The sequence below is a fragment of the Boleophthalmus pectinirostris genome, unplaced genomic scaffold (assembly GCF_026225935.1).
Source record: "Boleophthalmus pectinirostris isolate CB_2022bp ecotype Guang Dong unplaced genomic scaffold, ASM2622593v1 HiC_scaffold_9, whole genome shotgun sequence".
Taxonomy (NCBI): domain Eukaryota; kingdom Metazoa; phylum Chordata; class Actinopteri; order Gobiiformes; family Gobiidae; genus Boleophthalmus; species Boleophthalmus pectinirostris.
Window position 1 is genome coordinate 28,180,782 of NW_026571541.1, and position 20,089 is coordinate 28,200,870.

Below are 20,089 nucleotides of genomic sequence, written 5' to 3' on the forward strand. Positions count from 1 at the left end.
GCAGTGTATTTAAAGTCGCACTATGTAACTTTTCTAATGGAGGGTGTGCCAGCTGATGTTACTGCAGAGCCAGGAATGTTTCACAGTATTGCTCTGAGCTTATTTATCTCCAAGGAGATGACAGCACTAGGACATATCACAAGTCAGATCTGAGAAGAGGCAGACCCTCTCGCCTTAGGAATTCATGTTTCTCTCCATAATTTAGTTGCTCTTCAAGGTATTTTTAAGCAGCAATAACACGATGGTGATTTAATAAACACAAGGCAGATGGGTTTAACGCAATATTGTGAAACATTCAAGTCAAAATGATATGAAAAAAAGCAAGACACACCACCAAAAAAGTTACGTAGTGCACATTTAATCCAGATGAGAATGTTAAAGAGTGTACAGGAATGACACTTCAGAACAGGCTGTCTATGTTGGTCTGGTTAGAAGTGTCCGCCTTACTGTCTCCACTCTGCTGTGATGCCCTCCTGACTAAAAATAGGACTTGGCAATGCACTAAATATAAGGACCACACGGGGACATAGACAAGTGGACAAGCAAAATTAAATTGTCAGTAAAGTCTACAGACAGGCTTTACAGTTGAGTGGATGCTGTACCTTACATAAAACACAAATGCTTTCAGATCTGCCTGTCCATAAATGGTAAAATGTCCAAATCAGATCTAAACTGTTCCAAAATATGGCATGTTTTGGTCAAGTGGAAAGTTGAGCAAGATTTAGCAGCCCAAGAAAACAGTCCAGTTCTTCACAGCAAGGTTTGGTTTAGAGATTTGAACAGGAAAAAGCTACTCACCGTTGCTTGTTGCCCCTTTACGCTACAGTAAGCAGAGCCAGCTTGCTTGAATACCCGTTCCTCACACGTTTGACTGTCAGCCACTCAACAGCTGCGTGCCATAAATCCAACGCGCCCTAATCACCACGAGACGGCGCTCCCACTCCTCCCGCCGATCTCCTCCTCCATAGTCCTGCCCTGGAACACGTGCGGCGGCCGAGTGTGTGGGAGAGATAGGGGCACAGCGAAATTGAACAAGAGAGAAAAAAAATGAAAGCCCTTCTAATGAATACAGACGAGCGTTTGTCGTGCGTAACCAGTGCGTCACTTTGGCTGTACGATCCAAAGCGCGCTCCGGTCCGATTGTATTCCATCTCTTCAGTCATGGTTCTTCTCAGATCGCTCCTCCGCCGTTCACGCACTCTCCCACGCAGGGCGCCTGAAGTAAATTGCCTCAGTCCTTGATAAAATAATATTCATTCATTCTGCGAACTACTCTGGCATTATTCATCAGCCTACCAAATATTTATAGACGTGTTTAAGTCCAAAAAAATTTATGAGGAGGCAACGTCGTGCTTGCACCTTCCAGTTCTGAGATAGACCAATTAACCAATTAAAAGCTGCACTATGTAACTTTTCTAGTATGGTGTCCGCTGTCTATTCTGTGCAGAGATGAGTACAAATGCATGTTTTTCAAGGTTCAGGTTCAGTTCAGTACCTTGAAAACGCATTCGTATTTTCCTCACATGTAATACTTGTGTGTGTGTGTGAGTGTGTAATATAATGTATTACATGTGAAGAAAATGAGTCAAATGTTACACTGGGGAACATTCCAGGGAAACCATAACATCTCCATGGAGACACGCTGGTGGCAGAGCGGACCCAACATCAGAAAAGTTACATTTGGGGTATGTACAGAAGCCAGAAGTGGGGACTTGCAAGTCATGATTTGGACTCGAGTCAGACTTGAGTCACTATTTTTATTAGACTTGACTTGATAAAATGGGCTAAGACTTGGAACTCGACTTGGACTTGAAGGTCACTGACTTGGGACTTGACTCGGACTCGAGAAGACGTAATGCTTTTAAAAATATATGCGTTTTTTGAAAATGCTTTTCTCTTTTCAGTTGATAAATGCAGTGCTTAAATTTATAGGAACAAACTGGAACATGTCCCTCCCACTTCTCTCTCTGTCTGTTTATTTCTATGGATGTAACTATGAAGTAAGTACTGTGAGATGGTATCATCAAATGTACTACAGGAATATACAGTAAAACAGAGGGAAATACAGAGAACACGATTCTTACATATAACTGTTAAGCTGTTTTAAGTCTGAATTCCTTCTAATCTGACCATAATGATTCACACTAAGAACTTGTCAAGACATTTAAAAATATTATACTATATATAAATACTCATATATAAATATATCATAACTTTTTAAGTACAATTTAGCTTAAAAGTCATATAAATTGCATAAAATAAAACTATATTTGGTACTTTGGTTTAAAGACTTGAAATGATTTGGGGCTCAAAGCAGACAACTTGAACTTGACTTGGGCTTATGGGCCAGTGACTCGAGACTCGACTTGGACTTGCCGGTCTTTGACTTGGGACTTGACTTGGATTTGAGGTCAAAGACTTGAGACTTGCAAAACAACGACTTGGTCCCACCTCTGGAAAAGCAAACCTTAATGTTTAATGATGTGATCATAAAATTGTGTTTCGCTATTGCTTATGTTGGAACCGTTCACTTCACCCCTGCAGACTTTCAACTGTAGGAAAGAAAATCTACTATGTCTTCAGTATAGACCAAAGTACAGGTAGGCTACATAAAATTAGTCTAAATCAGTCTGTGGGGAGAATATGAAACCGTGCATCTCTGGCCCGCCCTGGACTTGAACTCGAGGCCATCTGTGAGGCGGGAATTCCAGTTAAGTTAAGAAAAGCAGCGGTGGGACCATGTCATCATTTTGCAAGTCTCAAGTAAGTCTCAAGTCTTTGACCTCAAGTCCAAGTAAAGTCCCAAGTCAAAGACCGGCAATTCCAAGTCGAGTCTCGAGTCACTGGCCCATAAGTCCAAGTCATGTCCAAGTCGTCTGCTTTGAGCTACAAGTCATTTCAAGTCTTTAAACCAAAGTACCAAATATAGATTACATTTTCGCAATTTATATGACTTTTATGCTCGTCTATTCCTTATTTGCTCGTCTCGTCCTATTTTTTTTTTTTATTTTTATTTAACCTGTTTTTGTATTTTCAAAAGTGTGGCATCATGGACATAATTGTAGGATGAAAAGTCACCCCCAACAACTTTTCATTAGGATATGTTGTGTTAATTTTTTGGTTCATTTAGCCCGTATTAGTTGTAATGCCACAGTGCTCCAGTAGGTGTCTCAGTTGGCGGAGTGAAGGGAGACGGACCACTTGGCCACACATACCTCAGTTCAGTCTGAAGAGCAGCTGTGATTAGGTTGTGTACAGACAGTGCAGTGAAGCCATTGCTCAAAAACGCATTTTTTTTTTCAATGTTGACAGCCTGTGGGTTAATTACACAAGAATCAAAGGCTAATCTACAACATAGGAAACTCATTTAGCAGTAAGAAAGTTTCATTAATTTGTTACAAAATGCAGTCTATCTTGGTTTAGTTGTTTTTTGTTGAGCTTTGTTTCTTATCACAAAAAATAACTTTCCGTGCATTTCTATATTGTCTTATTCTAAACTTGAGTAAAAGCAAGCATTTGTATTTGATTAAACACTTTGGATCAAAATGAATTAATGTAGTTCATGTTTTATCTGGCATTACTTGCGGTCATTTAGGGGGAATCCATGATAGGGACAATCAAATTTGGCAAAGTCTTGACCATGACTCATGTTAATTATTCAATCAGAAAGCATAATGACCCTCACATGAGTCTCTCATTTGGGTTGCCAGTTTCAATGATGAAATCCAGTTGGTTTAAACCCTAAAATCCCTCTCTCTGATCTGAATGGTCATGACCTAAACCCCAGCATGGAGCCAATCATGAAACAATGCTAGTGCAGCTTCTGAGAGAAATCTGGAGGTTCTGGGCTTTCACATGAGGCATGGCTTGTCCTTTATTGAGGGGGGAAAAAAACAACATAAGTATTCCAAGTCCTGGATTTATAGTGGTATATTGTACTAGAGAGCTTAGACCTGGTATTGTCATAATTCACACTTATGCTGGTTTACAGTGCTCGACTCATTTTTTAAACATTTCTGCAGTGGTGAAAAAGTTTGAGAGGCACAGCGATATTGTACTTTGTCCACAAGAGGGCGCCGTCTGCCAAATAAAATGCCTGGCGTTTAGTTTCTTTGTGCGCACTTGCTGCTCTTGGATTCTTTATTGGGCAGTCTCCCTTCGTGTAATAGGCCTAATTATTTATAAGTCAAAAAGTTGCATGTAAGCAGCAGTCTACAGTTTGATGTTGTACTGTGAAAAGTTACTGGTTACATTTTCACAAGCTTTAAGGATGACTGAGTAACGAGTCAAGTGGCAGTTCATGGCATCCGGGCTCCTATTACTTTTAATCCTGAAGTTTAGTCTAGTAGCAAATGTAACTTGCCAATACTTGCCAAATACAATGACCTTTAACAGTTTATAGCCACAGCATATAAAAGCAAATACAGCAAAAAAGTCCACATGCCTTTTTTATTTTACCATTTGCTCTGTGAAAAAAGCTACACCACCCTATCCAACAAAAGCCATAGTTAAAGGTGCACTGTGTAACTTTTCTGGTGGAGAGTCCATCAAATACTTCTCTTCTTGGAGATGTTATTGCCTCATACAATGTTTCACAGTGTGGTATTAAACCTTTATCTTCATAGAAACCAAACCAGACAAACTTACAGGTAAGATCTGTGGAGAGACAGTTCCACTCAGTCAGAATGCCTGTTTTCTAGTAATTTTTGAGGTATAAAAATCCCCAGTAATTGAATAAATGTAAGCAGTTGTTTTTCTGTGCAACATTGCAAGCTGAGCATTACATCTCCAAACAAGCAGGTGACAGACCTTCAACAGAAAAGTAAAATTGCACACCTTTAAACCACAAAGAAGAGATTGATGAATGTTTAGACCAAGAACTTCACTTTCAAGGTAATACACTGCATATCATGTGTATGAGAGCATTATTCTCCCATTACCATGCCAATTTTCAAAATAAGAATTTTACTCAATATTTCTTTTACAGCAGGTGTGGAGCAAGCAACTGAAGGTATTCAACACACACGGGTGGCAGCCTTGAAACTGCATATTGTCTTATCTGAAATATAAATTTCAAACATCAACACCATGCAACAGTCTACAAAGTGAAGTTGCATGATATAACTTGCCAACATCCTGCCAATTATAATTTGTACACTTTCAACAAAAAAGTTAATTACTATGACATTTCTGCTCAGTTGTGTTCAACATTTAAGAAAGATCAGTGGACAACAGGATTTCCTTTTTTACACTTTTATTAACCACATTATACAAATGTCCCATTCCAAGAAAGCCTAAAAAGAAAAGAAACATTTAGTCTACTTAAACATAATGTCCTTGTTCAAAAATGTATAAATATTCATTACCTGCTTATGCCTTCTCAGCAGCCGCCTCTTCATCTCCTCCCTTGGTGTTTCTTGTGTAGATGAGCTGTGCTCTGTGTTTTGACACCAGCTTGATCATGCCTGGGTGACAAAAAAAGTTCATTAAAATATACTTAAGATCAGTCATTTTATTAAGAGCACTAAATTAACTAAATTATCCTACTGTTGAGGTTCATATGAGAAATGTTCAACCAAGTATACAAGTAAATGTGATGGACATTTCAAATTGTGCAGTTTTCAAGTGGAACTTCCAACATTAAGTTTCAAGTGCAAGGTAATTCACCTTTAGCCAGCAGCTCTTGGAGGGCATTCCTTGCCAGAGAACCACGGATCTTCAGCCTTTCGGACACCACAGCAGGGGTGATTAGCTTGTAGTTGGGGACTTCTTTGTACAACTTGTCGTAGGTTGCCTTGTCGAAGAGGACCAGGTTATTGAGCTTATCCCTCACTTTTCCCTTGGACCACTTCTGCTCAGAACCAAACAAAAGCAAGGTTAGTGAATGCATAAAATTATTAGCAACTGTAAATTTGTGACAAACACAGTACCTTCTTCTTGGCTTTGCCTCCAGACTTGTTGACTGGGTCCTTGTCCTTCTTGGACTTTCCAGTGTCCTTCTTCTTGTCTTGCTTGGGAGGCTGAAAATATATACAAACTTAATCACTAGTATTCAGCACGTTTTTACAGCACGATTCGAGCAACAATGTCCCTAAACTATCGGCAGCATCACTGAACGTAATGGGATGAATCTTACCGGGTAACAAGTCCCTAATACACATACAAACCACGCCACAGGACTGTTACAGAATCAAATCCCCATGCCATGGCCAGACTGATCATTATTTTATACGCGCTACATGTCAAGGCCAGACTATATTTACTGCTCATGATTTTATACGAGCTCCACTCTCCGCACATGAAAGCGTGGTTGAAAAGGCAGGGGAGCTAAGGAGCTAGCCGCTAAGAAAGCTAGCAAAATTACACCATCACGCTGCTAATCTCGGGATTTTAACAACAAACGGCATGCTTTAGAATTGTATTTATTAGTGTGAACTTATCGTATGTCTCAGAATGACGGACTTTAGTCAATATATCACATTATACTCTCGGCTAACTGTCCTCACCATGTTTCCTCGTCAAGATGTCGGTGCGAAAGGAAGTGTGCCCGTGCCACAGCCGCTTAGACAACCCGTATATACGGAAGTGAGCTCAACGCCTCTGGGAAATGTAGTTCGTTGTTTATATCGTAATAAATGTTTATAATTGACCATCATAAATGACAAATAAAAGCTACGATTAAATGTTCATAATTAAAACAAAAAGACAGCGCAGTGCACACATTTAGGTAGATTTTGTAATAATAATATAATTTAGTCGCTGGTCACGTGACTCATTCTGACAGCTTCGCAAAAATGGTGATCTTCAGTGTTTATGTAGTGAACAAGGCTGGTGGTTTAATTTACCAGTATGACAACTACGTCCCAAGAGCGGAGGCGGAGAAAACCTTTAGCTACCCTCTAGATTTAGTGCTGAAACATCACGACGAGAAAGTACTAGTTTCTTTTGGGCAACGCGATGGAATTAAAGGTACACTGGTTAGCACTGGTTAGCATAGCGTAATGTAATGTAATGCAGAGTGGCAGCTTCCTTCAATTGCAAGAAACCTACACTTTATTATTCTTTTGTAGCTGCTATTATGGTGTCGTTTGCTCTTATCTGGTGTTACTAATGTGCTAATGTTGTGTTTCTAGTTGGCCACGCAGTGCTGTCAATAAACGGAGTAGATGTGATGGGCAAAAACACTGCAGATGGGAAGGACATACTTGAATACCTCAAAGACTCTTCAAATTACCCCGTTTCCATTCGGTTCGGACGGGCCCGGTTGAGCTCCAATGAAAAATTGATGCTGGCCTCTATGTTTCATTCGTAAGTCCAAATCATCCATCATATGAGTACACACAGAGTCATAATGAGTTCCTCTTTTGTTTTGAATTGATGAAGGTAATTAAATAAATATGATACTTTTTTAGGTTATTTGCCATTGGGTCACAGTTGTCTCCAGAAGTTGGCAGCTCTGGGATTGAGATGCTAGAAACCGATGTCTTTAAATTGCACTGCTTTCAAACCCTTACAGGTAAGAAACATTAACTTAAATAAAAAATAAATAAAATATGATAAAGACTTTTATGTCAGATATTCAAACAACATGGATTAGGAACAATTAATTACTCCACTGTTCAGCATGGCCACATCCCATTTCTGTTATTGCCTCTTCAAGTCTTAAATTGTTCAGCAGTGACTGGACACTCCCTGACTCCAGAAGTAAATTTTCCATTAATTTTTACCCAAAAGAAATTTATATTAAAAGTTGGAAAGCTTACTTGGGGCTTAACAGCTTCATGGTAACTACTGACCACTATACCTGTAATTTTATATCAAATCTGTTTCTGAAACATTATAAACAGTAAAGTTATTAAAACATTTATCTTAGCTCTTGTGATTTGAATGTGCTTTATGAACTTGAAACAACCCTGTTATGGATATTTGTCTGACAGCTGAAGAATCGAGGAGTCAAGGAGGCATGTTACAGAACTGGGATGTGGCCCAAAATGTGGCAGCCCAAAATAAAATAAATTGATAACAGTAATTGTGAATTTGTGATGCATTGCAAGAACAGAACATTTTTCACATGCTTTTATATTTAAGTTGGCATTGGTTTTATTTCACTGAATGTCTTATTTTACTCAGGGATTAAATTCATTGTAATGGCGGACCCTCGGCAGTCTGGAATTGATGCACTGTTACGGAAGATTTATGAAGTTTATTCAGATTTCGCACTCAAGAACCCATTCTATTCCCTAGAAATGCCAATTAGGTAACTGCAACATTACAAAAAAATAAGGTCACTGAATCTGTATAATATTTATAACCATTGTTTATTATTTTCAGGTGTGAATTGTTTGACCAGAACCTGAAGAGCGCTCTGGAAGTAGCAGAGAAGGCTGGGAACTTTGGAGCTGGATCATAAACAAAAATTATGTGTATATCGGCATGCTTCTTGGCAAAAGTTTGTACATTTTCAGTTTCTCATAATTTTTTTTGTTTGTCATGTGCACCTGAAAGTGAAAAATCAGAAACACTGTAAATACAAATGTTTTATATATGTTTAATAAACATACTAAATACTATATTTTGTCATAAATATATTTAGAAACCAGTTATAACAATTATTACTAACGTACATGATTGAGTAGTTTCTGTAAAAAAAACAAAAACTAAATGGGAAAGCTATGACTTAAAATGGTAAATTAAGTAGTAACTGTCAGGGTGAAGCTGATTTATATTTTGAAGTGAATGTAATTGGAAGAACAAAATATTAAATAATGCACAAAATTCATCCTAGTATTTTAAGAAGATAGATCACAAAAAAGGGAAAACCAAATCATATCTGGAGGAGCGGTCCAAGAAAAGTTTGTGAAATTTGATTTAGTATTTATATTGTCAACAAAGTTTTTATCACAGTGATGTCAACTTATTGACAGTGGGATGAGTAACCAAAACATTTATTCAAGTAAGATAACAGTCAATAAAAATGTTTCACAAGTAGAAAAGTACAATTTACCAACAAGTTACTCAAGTAAATGTAAGTGAGTACTAATCCACCATTGCCCAGGAGTGGTACGAAGCACTGCTGGATGACTGTCAAAATGTTTCAAAACCTTCTCTAACATATGTGATGTGGTGACTTTATGTGGTTCCAAATCTATTTTTATTTGTTTATTTACAAAACAAATACAGATTAAACGTTCTATTACTCTAAATGTGAGATACATACTTAATTATTATTAAGACATAATTTTTAATGACAATATTGTGGTATCACATGAAGCACCAACAAAAATCTATATTTCATTCACTTTCCCATCATTCTGCATTTGCTACTCTGCACTCATGATCCATTTACTCATAAAACTCACAATAACATAATTGACACTGTTATTTCATCTTCATTATTGGAAAAAAAAAAAAAAGGTATATTAAAATGTCATAAATTAGATTTTTGAGGTAATGAAGAAAACATGGCTACAGTGGAAATTCCTGCATTCCTGAATGTTTTCTACATTTTTACTATTGTCCTGAGAAAATAACACTGGTAGAAAAATATAAAAACACTATGACAATACGCCTTTGGTCCATTAAAGGTATCAGAGTCACGCTTCAGTCTTCTTTCTTTGGTAAAGCACCCATCTTGGTTTGAATATTGCGCAATAGGAAGTATACTACAGTACAGAGCCCAATGGTGACCTCTGCCACCCAGAACGCAGTCTCCCAGCCGTGGTGCTTGGCAATGGTGCTAAAAGGCAGACCGGCAAGGAAGCCCCCAACTAAAAAAAAACATAAGTACAAAACATTTTAATTTCCAGGCTAATAAATGTCATCAACTAGTATGAAGTCACTTACTATTGGCCATGAGGGAAACAATAGCGTGCGATGTACCACAGTAATTGGATGGGGCACTTTCATTGGCAATAACTCCAAACAAAGAAATAGGTCCATAGGAGGAAAACCCAAAAACTGCCCCAAGAGTGAGAATCCACAGCTGAAAGAGAGACATATATAATGGCAACTGAACAGCGAGGATAGTAATTGTAGTAACTGTAAAAGCAGGAGGCAAGTCAAATACCTGGGAGGAGTCAGGGGTGACTGTGATCCTGAAGAGAAACATGGCCACATACATTCCCGCCATCATCACAAGGAGGAGGAAGTGACGAGGATTGCCATAGATCTTCATGCCTTGCTGTTGGAAAAGGAAGACAGAGGAGCTCATTCTCCAACGGGTTCCTACAGCTTTGCTCAAACAGTGAACGATATAAGACACATTCATACAAGATACATTCATACCATACTCCCTACAACTGTACAACAACTCACCCTTATGTAATAGATAACCCTCTGTCCTGTCAATCATCATATCTTCTTTACACCGTTTTCCTTACAACCTCTTGTTTATAGCTGGGATATTTTTTATGACTTATTTTCCATTTTATTTTGACTTGTACATATACATTTATATAATTATTCCTTATTTGACACCAGTCTCAAGCAATCTTTTTTACTACTTATTTAGAAATTATTACCATTAATATTTTTGCTTTTTGTTATTATAAAATATTATGAAGTGTGAGCTACTGTGTCCACATAATTTTCCTTCTGGATCAATAATACCATCAATAATAATCAGTGTCTATTTATTTATTTAATGTTTTTATTGGTATGGATGTGAGAATGTGTCTATATTTACTAATTTTTACTGCTACAGATTTACTTTGTCAAAGTTCTGTTGTATTTTGTACAATGACAATAAATCTAATCTAAAAATAAAGTTTGTCCAAGTGTAAGTCTAATTATTTTTGTACAGTAAAAATATAATTAGAAGAAAAAGTGTAAACTACTATTTAGTAGTTTGTTATCCAAAAAACACTTTTGCTGTACTTATATGTAGTACTTTTAGTTTTTCCTTCTACTGTTTCACTACGTCTAGTTTATTTATTTACTTACTTTAGCCACAGCTTTGTCAGAGAAGTAGCCTGCAGCTATACTGCCCAGAAGGCCTCCAACCTCGAGAGCACTGATGTAAGAGCTACCTATGGAGAAAAACTAGTTATAAACAGCACTGATCAGCATAAACAGCGTGGTACCTTACCCATGAGTGTTGACTGCCCCTTGTCCTGGATCAAAAACAGCTGGCCCCAGTCACTACATGCAGTTTTGACTCCAAACACCACCAGGTAGCTGACTGACAGCAGCCACAGGTACGGAGAGAGCAGGAACTCGGACAGTGTGCTTTCAGTCGAGGGCCCTGGGGAGGAGTCAATATTATATAAAAAATCTATCTCTCTGCCAATATTTAAGCGATGAAACAATATCGATGTAAGATAGGACAAGTGAATAATGTGCATTTGTTGTACAACACTCAACACAGGTGTATTATTTGTCTGTACATGTAATAGGCATGTGAGGGGCCCTCTGAGATCCAAAGAGCACCTGACCTTTAGACAACACATGCTGTAAATAAACACATGCAGATGGATGATTAGGATGCACATGAACCGTAGCTTGTAAAATCTGTTTTAAAAATAAATAAATGTAATGATTCTGATGCGAAAATGTCTCCTGATGTTCACACCAGAACAAACACAATTGATATTTTTGCAGTAACGTCACGCTGGAGGTGTTCTACATGCATCTCAAATGGTGGAATGTTTAACGGTTACCATGGTGACACAATGCACACATTAGCAAACACAACCAAAAACGCTGACGACATCAATCAATGCAAGTTGCACAATTATTCTTTCTGTTTCAAAATTCGGATGAATGGAGAAACACTACGCTGTCATATTCACTCACAGAATTCAACCAAGTAGCTTCTTCAGAATTTAACTTCTTTTTCTATGGAGTTCAAAATGAGATCTCTATTTTTTTTATACAAAGGGATATCACATCTTTGTAAAGTAAAACTAAGTCCTCACCTCCTTTGGTTTTCTTGGCGGCCGCCTCAATGTTGGGCAGCCCCACGTCTTTGGGTTCATTCTTAATGACCACCAGACAGATGAAGGACACGAGAACAGAGATGATCCCAGACACAGACAGGATGGTCCTCCAACTGCAGCTCTGGGCCAGCACAGATGCCACGATGGGACCCACACTCCCAGCCAGGTTCATACTGCAGGACAGGACGGCCCACCATGTGCCGAACTGAGACGGCTCAAACCACTACAGCAACACAAGGAAAGCTGTAGTCAGTGAGCTCTGATATGGAGTTTGAGAGACAATTTTTCACACGCCTCTCTGATTTATTAAACTTAATGTAATCAACTGCACAACTCTTCATCTTAATATTTGTCTGAAATACTGTAAATTACACATTGAGACAACACTTAACTGACCACACCTTCAAACAACACATGAATTTGTTAGTTAATAGCTCTGAAATTGCATCAATCAATACAAATATTGAGTAGTTAAACCTGGGGACCCCAAAGTTTGGCCCATGAGGAGGTACTGAGATTTGTAATAACTATCTACTGTGATTACATTTTGTGCTGAAAAGACAGTCAAGAAATGAAAGGGAGCCCATACCAGACTACCCCTCTGAAAAGAACTATAATTAAATCGTGTCCTGATAAATATCATTTTTTGGCTCTCAGACATGATACGCATGCATTTTATTCAGGATTACAGCCTTCTGCATTTTATATGGAGATTATCACATGTTAAGCCCCTTTTGGTAACCATTTGGTAGACTTTTGGGGGGCGTACAGGGGGGCCTTCAGTACCTTGTTGGAGGATTTTCCAATTCTGTAACGAAAAAGACTGCTGCATCAGACTGTATGGGTCATATCTAATGAAGGGGGCAGCAAATAAATATAAATAAAAATAAAAATCTTATAGTAGAACAGAAAACCCTAAAGTGAGTACCTTCCGTAGCAGCCGCCCACAGGGGGGCCAGCCCAGGCCCTGTCCCAGACCGTTGAGGAACCACAGCGTGGAGAAGACAGCTACAGTGGAGGACCAGGAGAAGACCACATTGATGCCTCCCACAAAGAACAGACCGATGGAGAAGAGCCAACGAGCGCTGAGCTTGTCTGACAGCACTCCACTGATGAACTTACTGATGGCATAGGCCAAGGACTGGCTACTAGTGATCATGCCTGAAGATATAGAAGGGTACAGAGAGAAGTACATCAGTACACATCAGGCTACAATGACCATTGTTAAGCATAATGGTACAGGTAAAGACATCAGCTATTGTCAATATTTCATACAAATATCCTTATGAAATGTAAAGCATTTCAGTATTTAGCATCGTTTTAAATTTTTAAAGTCACATTTTTATTATGAACAATAAAATTATAATGTTGTGTAATGTTGTTTTAGTGGTGTACTTTATTTCAATAGAGCAGTTGTATATATATCTGTATCTAAAAGCTGTTATGGTTGAATTACTTATTTGTCCTACGGCAAGTTGTCAGTAAAGGATCCATTTATTCTTAGAGTAAATAGTTCTTTTAATAAATACATGTATGAAGTCATGAGTGTAGTCAAGCTGTATTTTTATGTTGAAGTAGTAAAATGATAAATACATAAAAAATGGCCATGGCCTTTTATACCACTTCATTGTCAACACTAGTTTTAAATCAAATTCTAAAGACCTTTGATAAAAAGTCTGAAAATTCAGATGTAGCTTTAAACAACATACCCAAATCATCTTTGTCCATCTTAATTTCCTCCATGACAGAAGGCATAACAAAGGAGAATGTCTTCCTGTTGAAGTAGTAAAGTGTGTAGCCAACAAACATGGCCAAAAATATAGTTCCCCGGTAGTACCCATAGTCTGCCATGATTCTGTGTGTTACCCCTAAAGAAATAAGAAAGAAAAGAGATTGTAAAGACAAAGTACACTTGCTGACAGACTGGTGCAGCCTGTGACACTGAACTTTGCTTCAGTATGCACGGACGCCTGTTAAACCGGTGTTTATCTCTTAAGAGTGTCCTGAGAATGATGAGATTAATGATTCACTGTGAGCTCCAATAGTCACCCAGGACCAGGGGGAGGCTGCAGTCCAAATTACAAAGTAGCCCATGAGACTCAACATAGAAAACGCAAATAAACCAATATTTGGAAAAAAAAAAAAATACACAAGGAGAGGGGCATTTTCACATTTGCACTACTAGACAGACAGACTGATAGAGATAATACTTTATTTATCCCGAAAGAAATTGATAATCAGGCAAAAAAAAAGAAAGAACTACTACTAATATTATATTTTTTTTAGTTTATAATGACTGCTCACCTCTCAGTTTCCTATTAATTTCCGCAAAGAAAAAAATAAGTTTAATAGCCTGCATGTTGTTAATCAGCTTATCTAAACACCCAAGACCTACAGGTTCATTTAGATTTTGCCCCTGAAACATCATAAACTTTTTTGAAGTTTTAAATGTGTTTCTTGGACAGAAAACATATGCGTTATACGGATAGCTACCATAGTCCAGCTGGTCTCCGTTGCACCTTTAATATGTGAATTTTTAAAGCAAATCTTAGAAAATCAATCACAAATTTACTTTAGGAACTGTAGTGGTTTTATAGCTCAAATATACCTAGAAAAACAGGCATTCTGACTGTGAGCTGGGTTGCCTCTCCACAGATTTGACCTGTAACTTGGTCTGTTTTGGTCTTCATGAAGACAGAAAATGTTTAATATCATACTGTGAAACATTTCAGACAAAGCAGTAACATCTCCATGGAGAAAAGTTTTTTATGGACAGAAAACCTAAAATTGTGCTCCACTCTCTTCCATTTTAAAAATAAGTTTAAATGTTTAACTCTGAGCAGATACATGAATTATGAGACTTGGTTTGTGCTATAACACTTTGCTATACTGTTACTGATTTGTTTGTTTCCTCTTGCTGTATTTATGAATATGAACTGATTTCAAGATGACGTTATTACAATGGAATAAAAGGGCATAATAAGCTCAAGCTTCAGCTCAAGCTTAATCAATCAAAATCCACCAGAAAAGTTACACAATGCACCTTTAACTGTAGTTGCAGAGTTGACTGAGTTGAGCTGAGTTGGCACATACCTGTCTCAGAGCACAGTCACCATGAGAGACCAGGATCTGCCACACGCACCTCTGTCACCAAGAGGCCTGGACATGGGGAGGTCAAGCACCAGCTATAAATACATCATTAGTCATTATTGGCATAAGAAATAAATACCTGCAGACCTACGTTTTACAAGGTTTGCATAATTTCCTCTTGTATGGTAAGCCGGGGTGGATGAAATACTAAATTTTGTTACTTAAGTAAAAGTACAGATACAAAGATAAGTAAAGTAAAAGTATCACATGAAAAATTGGGGGTCCATTACCTGCTTGTTTCTATGGATATGCCATTGCTTTGTCTGGAATGTTCCACAGTATGACAGCTCTACCTTACAATTATTCAATTACAGGTGGTTTTATAGCTCAAAAATGCCTACAAAAACAGGCATTCTGACTGTGAGCAGGGTCGCCTCTCCACAGATCTAACCTGTAACTTGGCCTGGTTTGGTCTACATGACAATAGAAAAGGTTTAATACCACAGTGTGAAACATTCCAGCCAAAGGAATAAAAGCTCCATGGAGTAAAGCATCTGACGGACCCTCCACCAGAAAAGTTACACGATGAACCTTTAAGTAAAAGTATTTAAGTACCCGTTTAAAATGAACTTTAAAAGTAAAAAGTAAAAGTATTTCACACTAGTGCTGTTAATTTGTTTAAATGTAGTGATACTGATTAAAAATGCTACACATATTCATAGCCACTAATCAATTTCTTAATTTTTCTTATGAGTTTTGTGTATTTGTTTGCTCAAAACCTAAGTTTGAATTTAAAAACATAGTCAGGTTGGTACCACAAACACCAAGACATGGTAAATAACCCCTAAAATCATTTGAAAAGTACTTTTACTTTTCAGTCTGGTTCAAAAATGCAATGGAGTAGAAAAGTACAGATACCTGCTTTCAAATGTAATGAGGTAAAATTACAGATACCTACAAATTCTACTTAAGTACAATACTAATTGCTTCACAACCAAACCAAACATCTAAGCATCAACCAATCGACCTAACATTTTTATTTTTTTATTCATGTTTTACTGATTAAAGGTCATATATTACACAAAATGTAACCTGGTGAGTGGAGTTGTGTGTTGTTTCATTCACACGTTTGAGTAATCCTTTATTATTAGTCTGTCTACATCTCCAAAGATCAAATGCTCTGTTTGACCTTGTGATATCATGAAGTAAAACTTTTCAAGTCAACAGCTCTATCAGTAGAGATTGGGAATTCCAGATCTTAAATTATCCACATTATTCTAGTGAAGGTGCATGGAGTTTAAAAATACAGTGGAGCACTTCCTGTATTACCATATGACTAGGGTGACCAGATTTTCAAAATCAAAAACTGGGACACTCCCGGTTTGGAGTGGTTGGTAATAAAATTGTGAAAGAAGTGCGTAATTATTAAGGAAAACTGTTATGCACTTGGCCCATGTGAGTCAGCATAGTCACATTTTCTTTGTGATTTGGTATTTTACTGAAATAAATGACAGTTTATGCCTCCCTTTACTGTTGGCAGGGATCAGATTTGTCAAAAATAGGGACACCTCTGGACAAATCTCAGGTTCTCAATAAATCTGCTGGGACAGGGGACACAGGGCTCAAAACTGGGACTGTCCCAGATAAATAGTAAATAGGGATGTTTGGTCACCCTTCACATGACATCACAAGGTGGAACAGAGAGTTTTCTGTTTGAGAGAAGAACTAAATATGCAGGATTTGTGTGTTAAACATATGAATGAAACAAAACACAACTCCAGGTCTGTTTGTGCTGAAGAAACATTATATAGATCAGAAAATAGCACATGAAGCTGTCTGTATTCAACTTTTTCAGTACAGAGCTGCGTGAGTGAAGTGAAAGCGTATGAAATGTAGCCTTAGGAGGACAGGGAATAAAAGTTGGCATCAGACACCAGAAGTACCAGTCCTACCTAATGCATCCGTGCCAGCCATCCACGATACCTGTTTCTGAAGACGAGCAGCTGTTAGTGTTTATTATAATAGTTACAGATCTGGGTGAGACAATGAAATGATAAACAAACTGCACCTTTTCTTATCCTCCTGCTACCACATCTTTAACTTTTATATTTCCATAACTTCTCTGAGGAGTCGTGAGGTTTCCTTGTTGCCTTCGTGGACATGAGGGCGTGCCTTTGAGCATACCGGCCTCTACGTCATGACGCAAGACCCGTGACCACGCCCCCAATATATAAACATGACGCCCTCTGTCGGTGAGATTGAACGTCTACCTGTATTTAACATTTAACCAGTAGGGGGCAGCAAAACTCCGCCCAACACCTAAATACACAGACTTTGAGCTGCTGCAGGCTTTCTTCATAAAACTGAACAGATGATGCGACTAAACTAAATTGGAGAGCATTTTATGACTTCTCAAGTAATTTGTTTATCCACGCCTATAACTATATAACTCTTTTTTTTCTTTAATTCTGGTTTTAGTTCCTTTATTTGCTGGTAAATTACAGGTAAGATTAAACTAACACGGACCCTTCACTGTTGGACACTGGGTATTTGTGTGTGATAGCTTGGACTGAGTCAATATAAAGTTAATCATTTAATTAATAGTAATTTATTTTTAAAGTCCACAAAGAGAGATGCGGTCTGTTTCGTTGAAGCTGTCTTACAATAGTGGTGGCACATGATTTTAGAACAGTGTGTGAGTTTGGAGTGTTTCAGTCCAAACGAGATGCTACATTGAAAATATATAGGCTATCATCACAACATCATTCTAGCCAACATTTCAGAAATACTTAATATAAGTGATATAGGCCTAAACAAAGTTAATTATTGATAGTAATTAGCCTAATAGATTAAGCATTACTTAAAACCATAGTATGCAACTTTTTAGCAAAAAATAGTCTGAATTAAAAGCTTATGTGTGTGTGTGTGTGTGTGTTTATTGCACTAAAAGTTTTTGAAAAGCTTGCAGTCTTACTCTGTGCAGGGTTGTCTCTCCAGAAATCTGATTCTTATTCGGCCTGGAGGGGGACCTCCTCCTGCTTGTTTCTATGGAAAAGTTGTTGCTTTGGCTAAAATATTCCACAGTATGGCATAAAACTTATCAAAACTTATGAAGTTTATGGAATCGTGCAGATGATGTACCACCTCCAGAAAGTTACAAACTGTACCTTTAACTAATATTACCACTATTCACAGACAAAGATTTTGTTTTTCTAGAATGTTCTTCAGACACTACAGCTACACAGACATTACACTTTCATCCATACTTTTATATGGGGTTTTGTAACATTTCAGGACAATTTCTCAGCACGAATTTTGCAATTTTACCGCAATTTTCAATACTGGTTTTAATATAATAGTAAATAAGTTATCCAAAATCCCCTCTTTACATTTTTTGTTTAATATGTCAACAAAATAAAGCAAGAAATTTAAAACTGACTATCAATTTTTCTAATTTAAATGCCAAAAATATGTGAAATCTTTGCCATTTTTTTTTTTATTTATATAAATGAAATACCTCAATAATGCATGAACACATATTTTTTGCTTCCCGCTTTAATATTTTTGAAAGTGTGTCACAAATTTATTGTCTTTACTTTCTGGGTTCAGGAAGGTGTTTTACAAATATAAATACAGTACACAACTGACTGCTTTCTTTGGCAAAGCACCTTTATTGGCTGATTTCACACATTTAATATTTACTGTTTTCTCATCTCACACAAAGCAAAGCGATAATATTGTCCATGGATTTTTCCCTCTGTCCATCTCAATTAGCCACTCCAATGATGTCCTTGTATTTCTCCGTTAGGCTCCGCGTCCTGATGGTCAGATGTCTCATCAAATTGAAAAGTCCTTTGAGATGAAAATGAAACTGCCTCTCTTCATCCATGTCTAGTGATGGATCCATGTTCCGCTCTGCAGCTTTACGGTCGTCGATGGAAACCAGCCCGCTCTCCACTGTGTTCCTTATGGTCTTGAGCATCTGGTAGCTGTCGTAGAGGTCTCGGCAGGTCTCCTCGCAGTCGCCCAGCTCATCCGTGGGAACATCCCGGAGCAGGCTGGGCACGAGGATAGTCTGCTCCATGTCCGTAACGGCGGCGCTGTACCTCCGCAGGGTCAGGGACAGGCTGTTTTTGGACAGTTGAGACTCAGTTGGTTGCATGTTTGTGGTTGAGTTTTGGTGCAGAGCGAAGGACCAAGCGTGCGGGGGTCTCATTTTATAGTGGGTGGTTGTGTTGTGTAACAGAGTCATCCGATGAGTTTAGAAAGTTGAGAGTTATTCAAAGTCAAAGTCTGTGTTTGAATTGCATAACCACACGTTTGGTCTACTGTCTACAGATTGCACTGGAGTGACTGGTCCAGCTGTTAAATGATTACAAGAACAGGTCCTGAGTTGGATGACCCTGTTGTGAATGTTCGGTTGTTTCTAAGAAGTGGCTAAATAACTTAAACTAAATAGCTGTTTTTGTTGGTGATGACCACCACTCATTTACCCAAACTAAAAAACATCTAAGCTTTTGTATCATCATGCTCCCACTGACCAATACGCAATTTTGTTACTGTAAAAGTACAGATACAGAGGCAAAAAGTTTCTCAAGTAAAAGTATCACATGAGAAAATCTACTCAAGTAAAAGTATTATAGTACCTCTTAACAAAAAAGTTAAAGTATTTATTAGGGGTGTAACGATATCCAAGTCTCACAATAGGATATTTATTGTGATCTATTGTGGTCTAAACTAGATCTAAACCAGGTCTAAACCAGGTCTAAACCAGGTCTAAAACCAAGTCTAAATCAGGTTTAAAACCAGGTCTAAACCAAGTTTAAAACCATGTCTAAACCAGGACTAAAACCAGGTCTAAACTAGGTCTAACCCAGATCTAAACCAAGTCTAAACCAGGTCTAAAACCAGGTCTAAAACAGGACTAAAACAGGATTTAACAGGACTAAACCATGCTGAGTAGACCGTGTCTTGTCAAGATATTTTAAAACCAAAGAAGTTTCCTATCTACAATTATCTTAGTCTCTCCAAAATATCGTAATAAATATCGTACGTGAGATGCA

General features: G+C 37.8%; 5 protein-coding genes across 8 annotated transcripts in view; 1 reads left to right on the forward strand and 4 right to left on the reverse strand.

Moving 5' to 3' along the window:
- sgcg (sarcoglycan, gamma) overlaps nucleotides 1-907 on the reverse strand; it is a 29,808-nt gene extending 28,901 nt beyond the window's left edge. The window contains exon 1 of the mRNA XM_020937706.2: nucleotides 799-907. The gene's annotated coding sequence lies outside the window, so the exon portion shown is untranslated. The remainder of the gene's footprint in view (nucleotides 1-798) is intronic.
- Nucleotides 908-5,237: 4,330 nt separating this feature from the next.
- On the reverse strand, nucleotides 5,238-6,620 carry rps25 (ribosomal protein S25). Its single transcript, XM_020937707.2, has 5 exons — nucleotides 6,507-6,620; nucleotides 5,931-6,020; nucleotides 5,668-5,851; nucleotides 5,367-5,465; nucleotides 5,238-5,294 (listed from the first exon to the last, which is right to left on the reverse strand). Exons 1-4 carry the CDS (start codon nucleotides 6,507-6,509, stop codon nucleotides 5,371-5,373), a joined length of 372 nt encoding a protein of 123 aa, XP_020793366.1. The 5' UTR covers nucleotides 6,510-6,620; the 3' UTR covers nucleotides 5,238-5,294; nucleotides 5,367-5,370.
- A 156-nt stretch (nucleotides 6,621-6,776) lies between these two features.
- On the forward strand, nucleotides 6,777-8,570 carry trappc4 (trafficking protein particle complex subunit 4). The gene is made up of 5 exons (XM_020937714.2): nucleotides 6,777-6,969; nucleotides 7,134-7,308; nucleotides 7,413-7,516; nucleotides 8,131-8,257; nucleotides 8,332-8,570. Exons 1-5 carry the CDS (start codon nucleotides 6,795-6,797, stop codon nucleotides 8,408-8,410), a joined length of 660 nt encoding a protein of 219 aa, XP_020793373.1. The 5' UTR covers nucleotides 6,777-6,794; the 3' UTR covers nucleotides 8,411-8,570.
- A 134-nt stretch (nucleotides 8,571-8,704) lies between these two features.
- Nucleotides 8,705-17,205, reverse strand: slc37a4a (solute carrier family 37 member 4a). Of its 4 annotated transcripts, XM_020937702.2 has the most exons (11): nucleotides 17,095-17,205; nucleotides 16,979-17,015; nucleotides 15,030-15,121; nucleotides 13,646-13,804; nucleotides 12,865-13,097; nucleotides 11,916-12,159; nucleotides 11,087-11,242; nucleotides 10,942-11,027; nucleotides 10,067-10,180; nucleotides 9,844-9,982; nucleotides 8,705-9,767 (listed from the first exon to the last, which is right to left on the reverse strand). In XM_020937702.2, exons 4-11 carry the CDS (start codon nucleotides 13,785-13,787, stop codon nucleotides 9,601-9,603), a joined length of 1,281 nt encoding a protein of 426 aa, XP_020793361.1. In that variant the 5' UTR covers nucleotides 13,788-13,804; nucleotides 15,030-15,121; nucleotides 16,979-17,015; nucleotides 17,095-17,205; the 3' UTR covers nucleotides 8,705-9,600. The 4 variants fall into 4 exon arrangements, with proteins under 4 accessions (XP_020793361.1, XP_020793359.2, XP_055003955.1 ...); XM_020937700.2 differs by having other exon boundaries at nucleotides 9,844-10,180; XM_055147980.1 differs by having other exon boundaries at nucleotides 9,844-10,180; nucleotides 16,979-17,009; nucleotides 17,095-17,187.
- A 1,393-nt stretch (nucleotides 17,206-18,598) lies between these two features.
- thrsp (thyroid hormone responsive) lies at nucleotides 18,599-19,226 on the reverse strand. Its single transcript, XM_020937720.2, has one exon. The coding sequence runs from the start codon at nucleotides 19,186-19,188 to the stop codon at nucleotides 18,793-18,795; it is 396 nt and encodes a 131-aa protein (XP_020793379.1). The 5' UTR covers nucleotides 19,189-19,226; the 3' UTR covers nucleotides 18,599-18,792.
- Nucleotides 19,227-20,089: the final 863 nt, after the last annotated feature.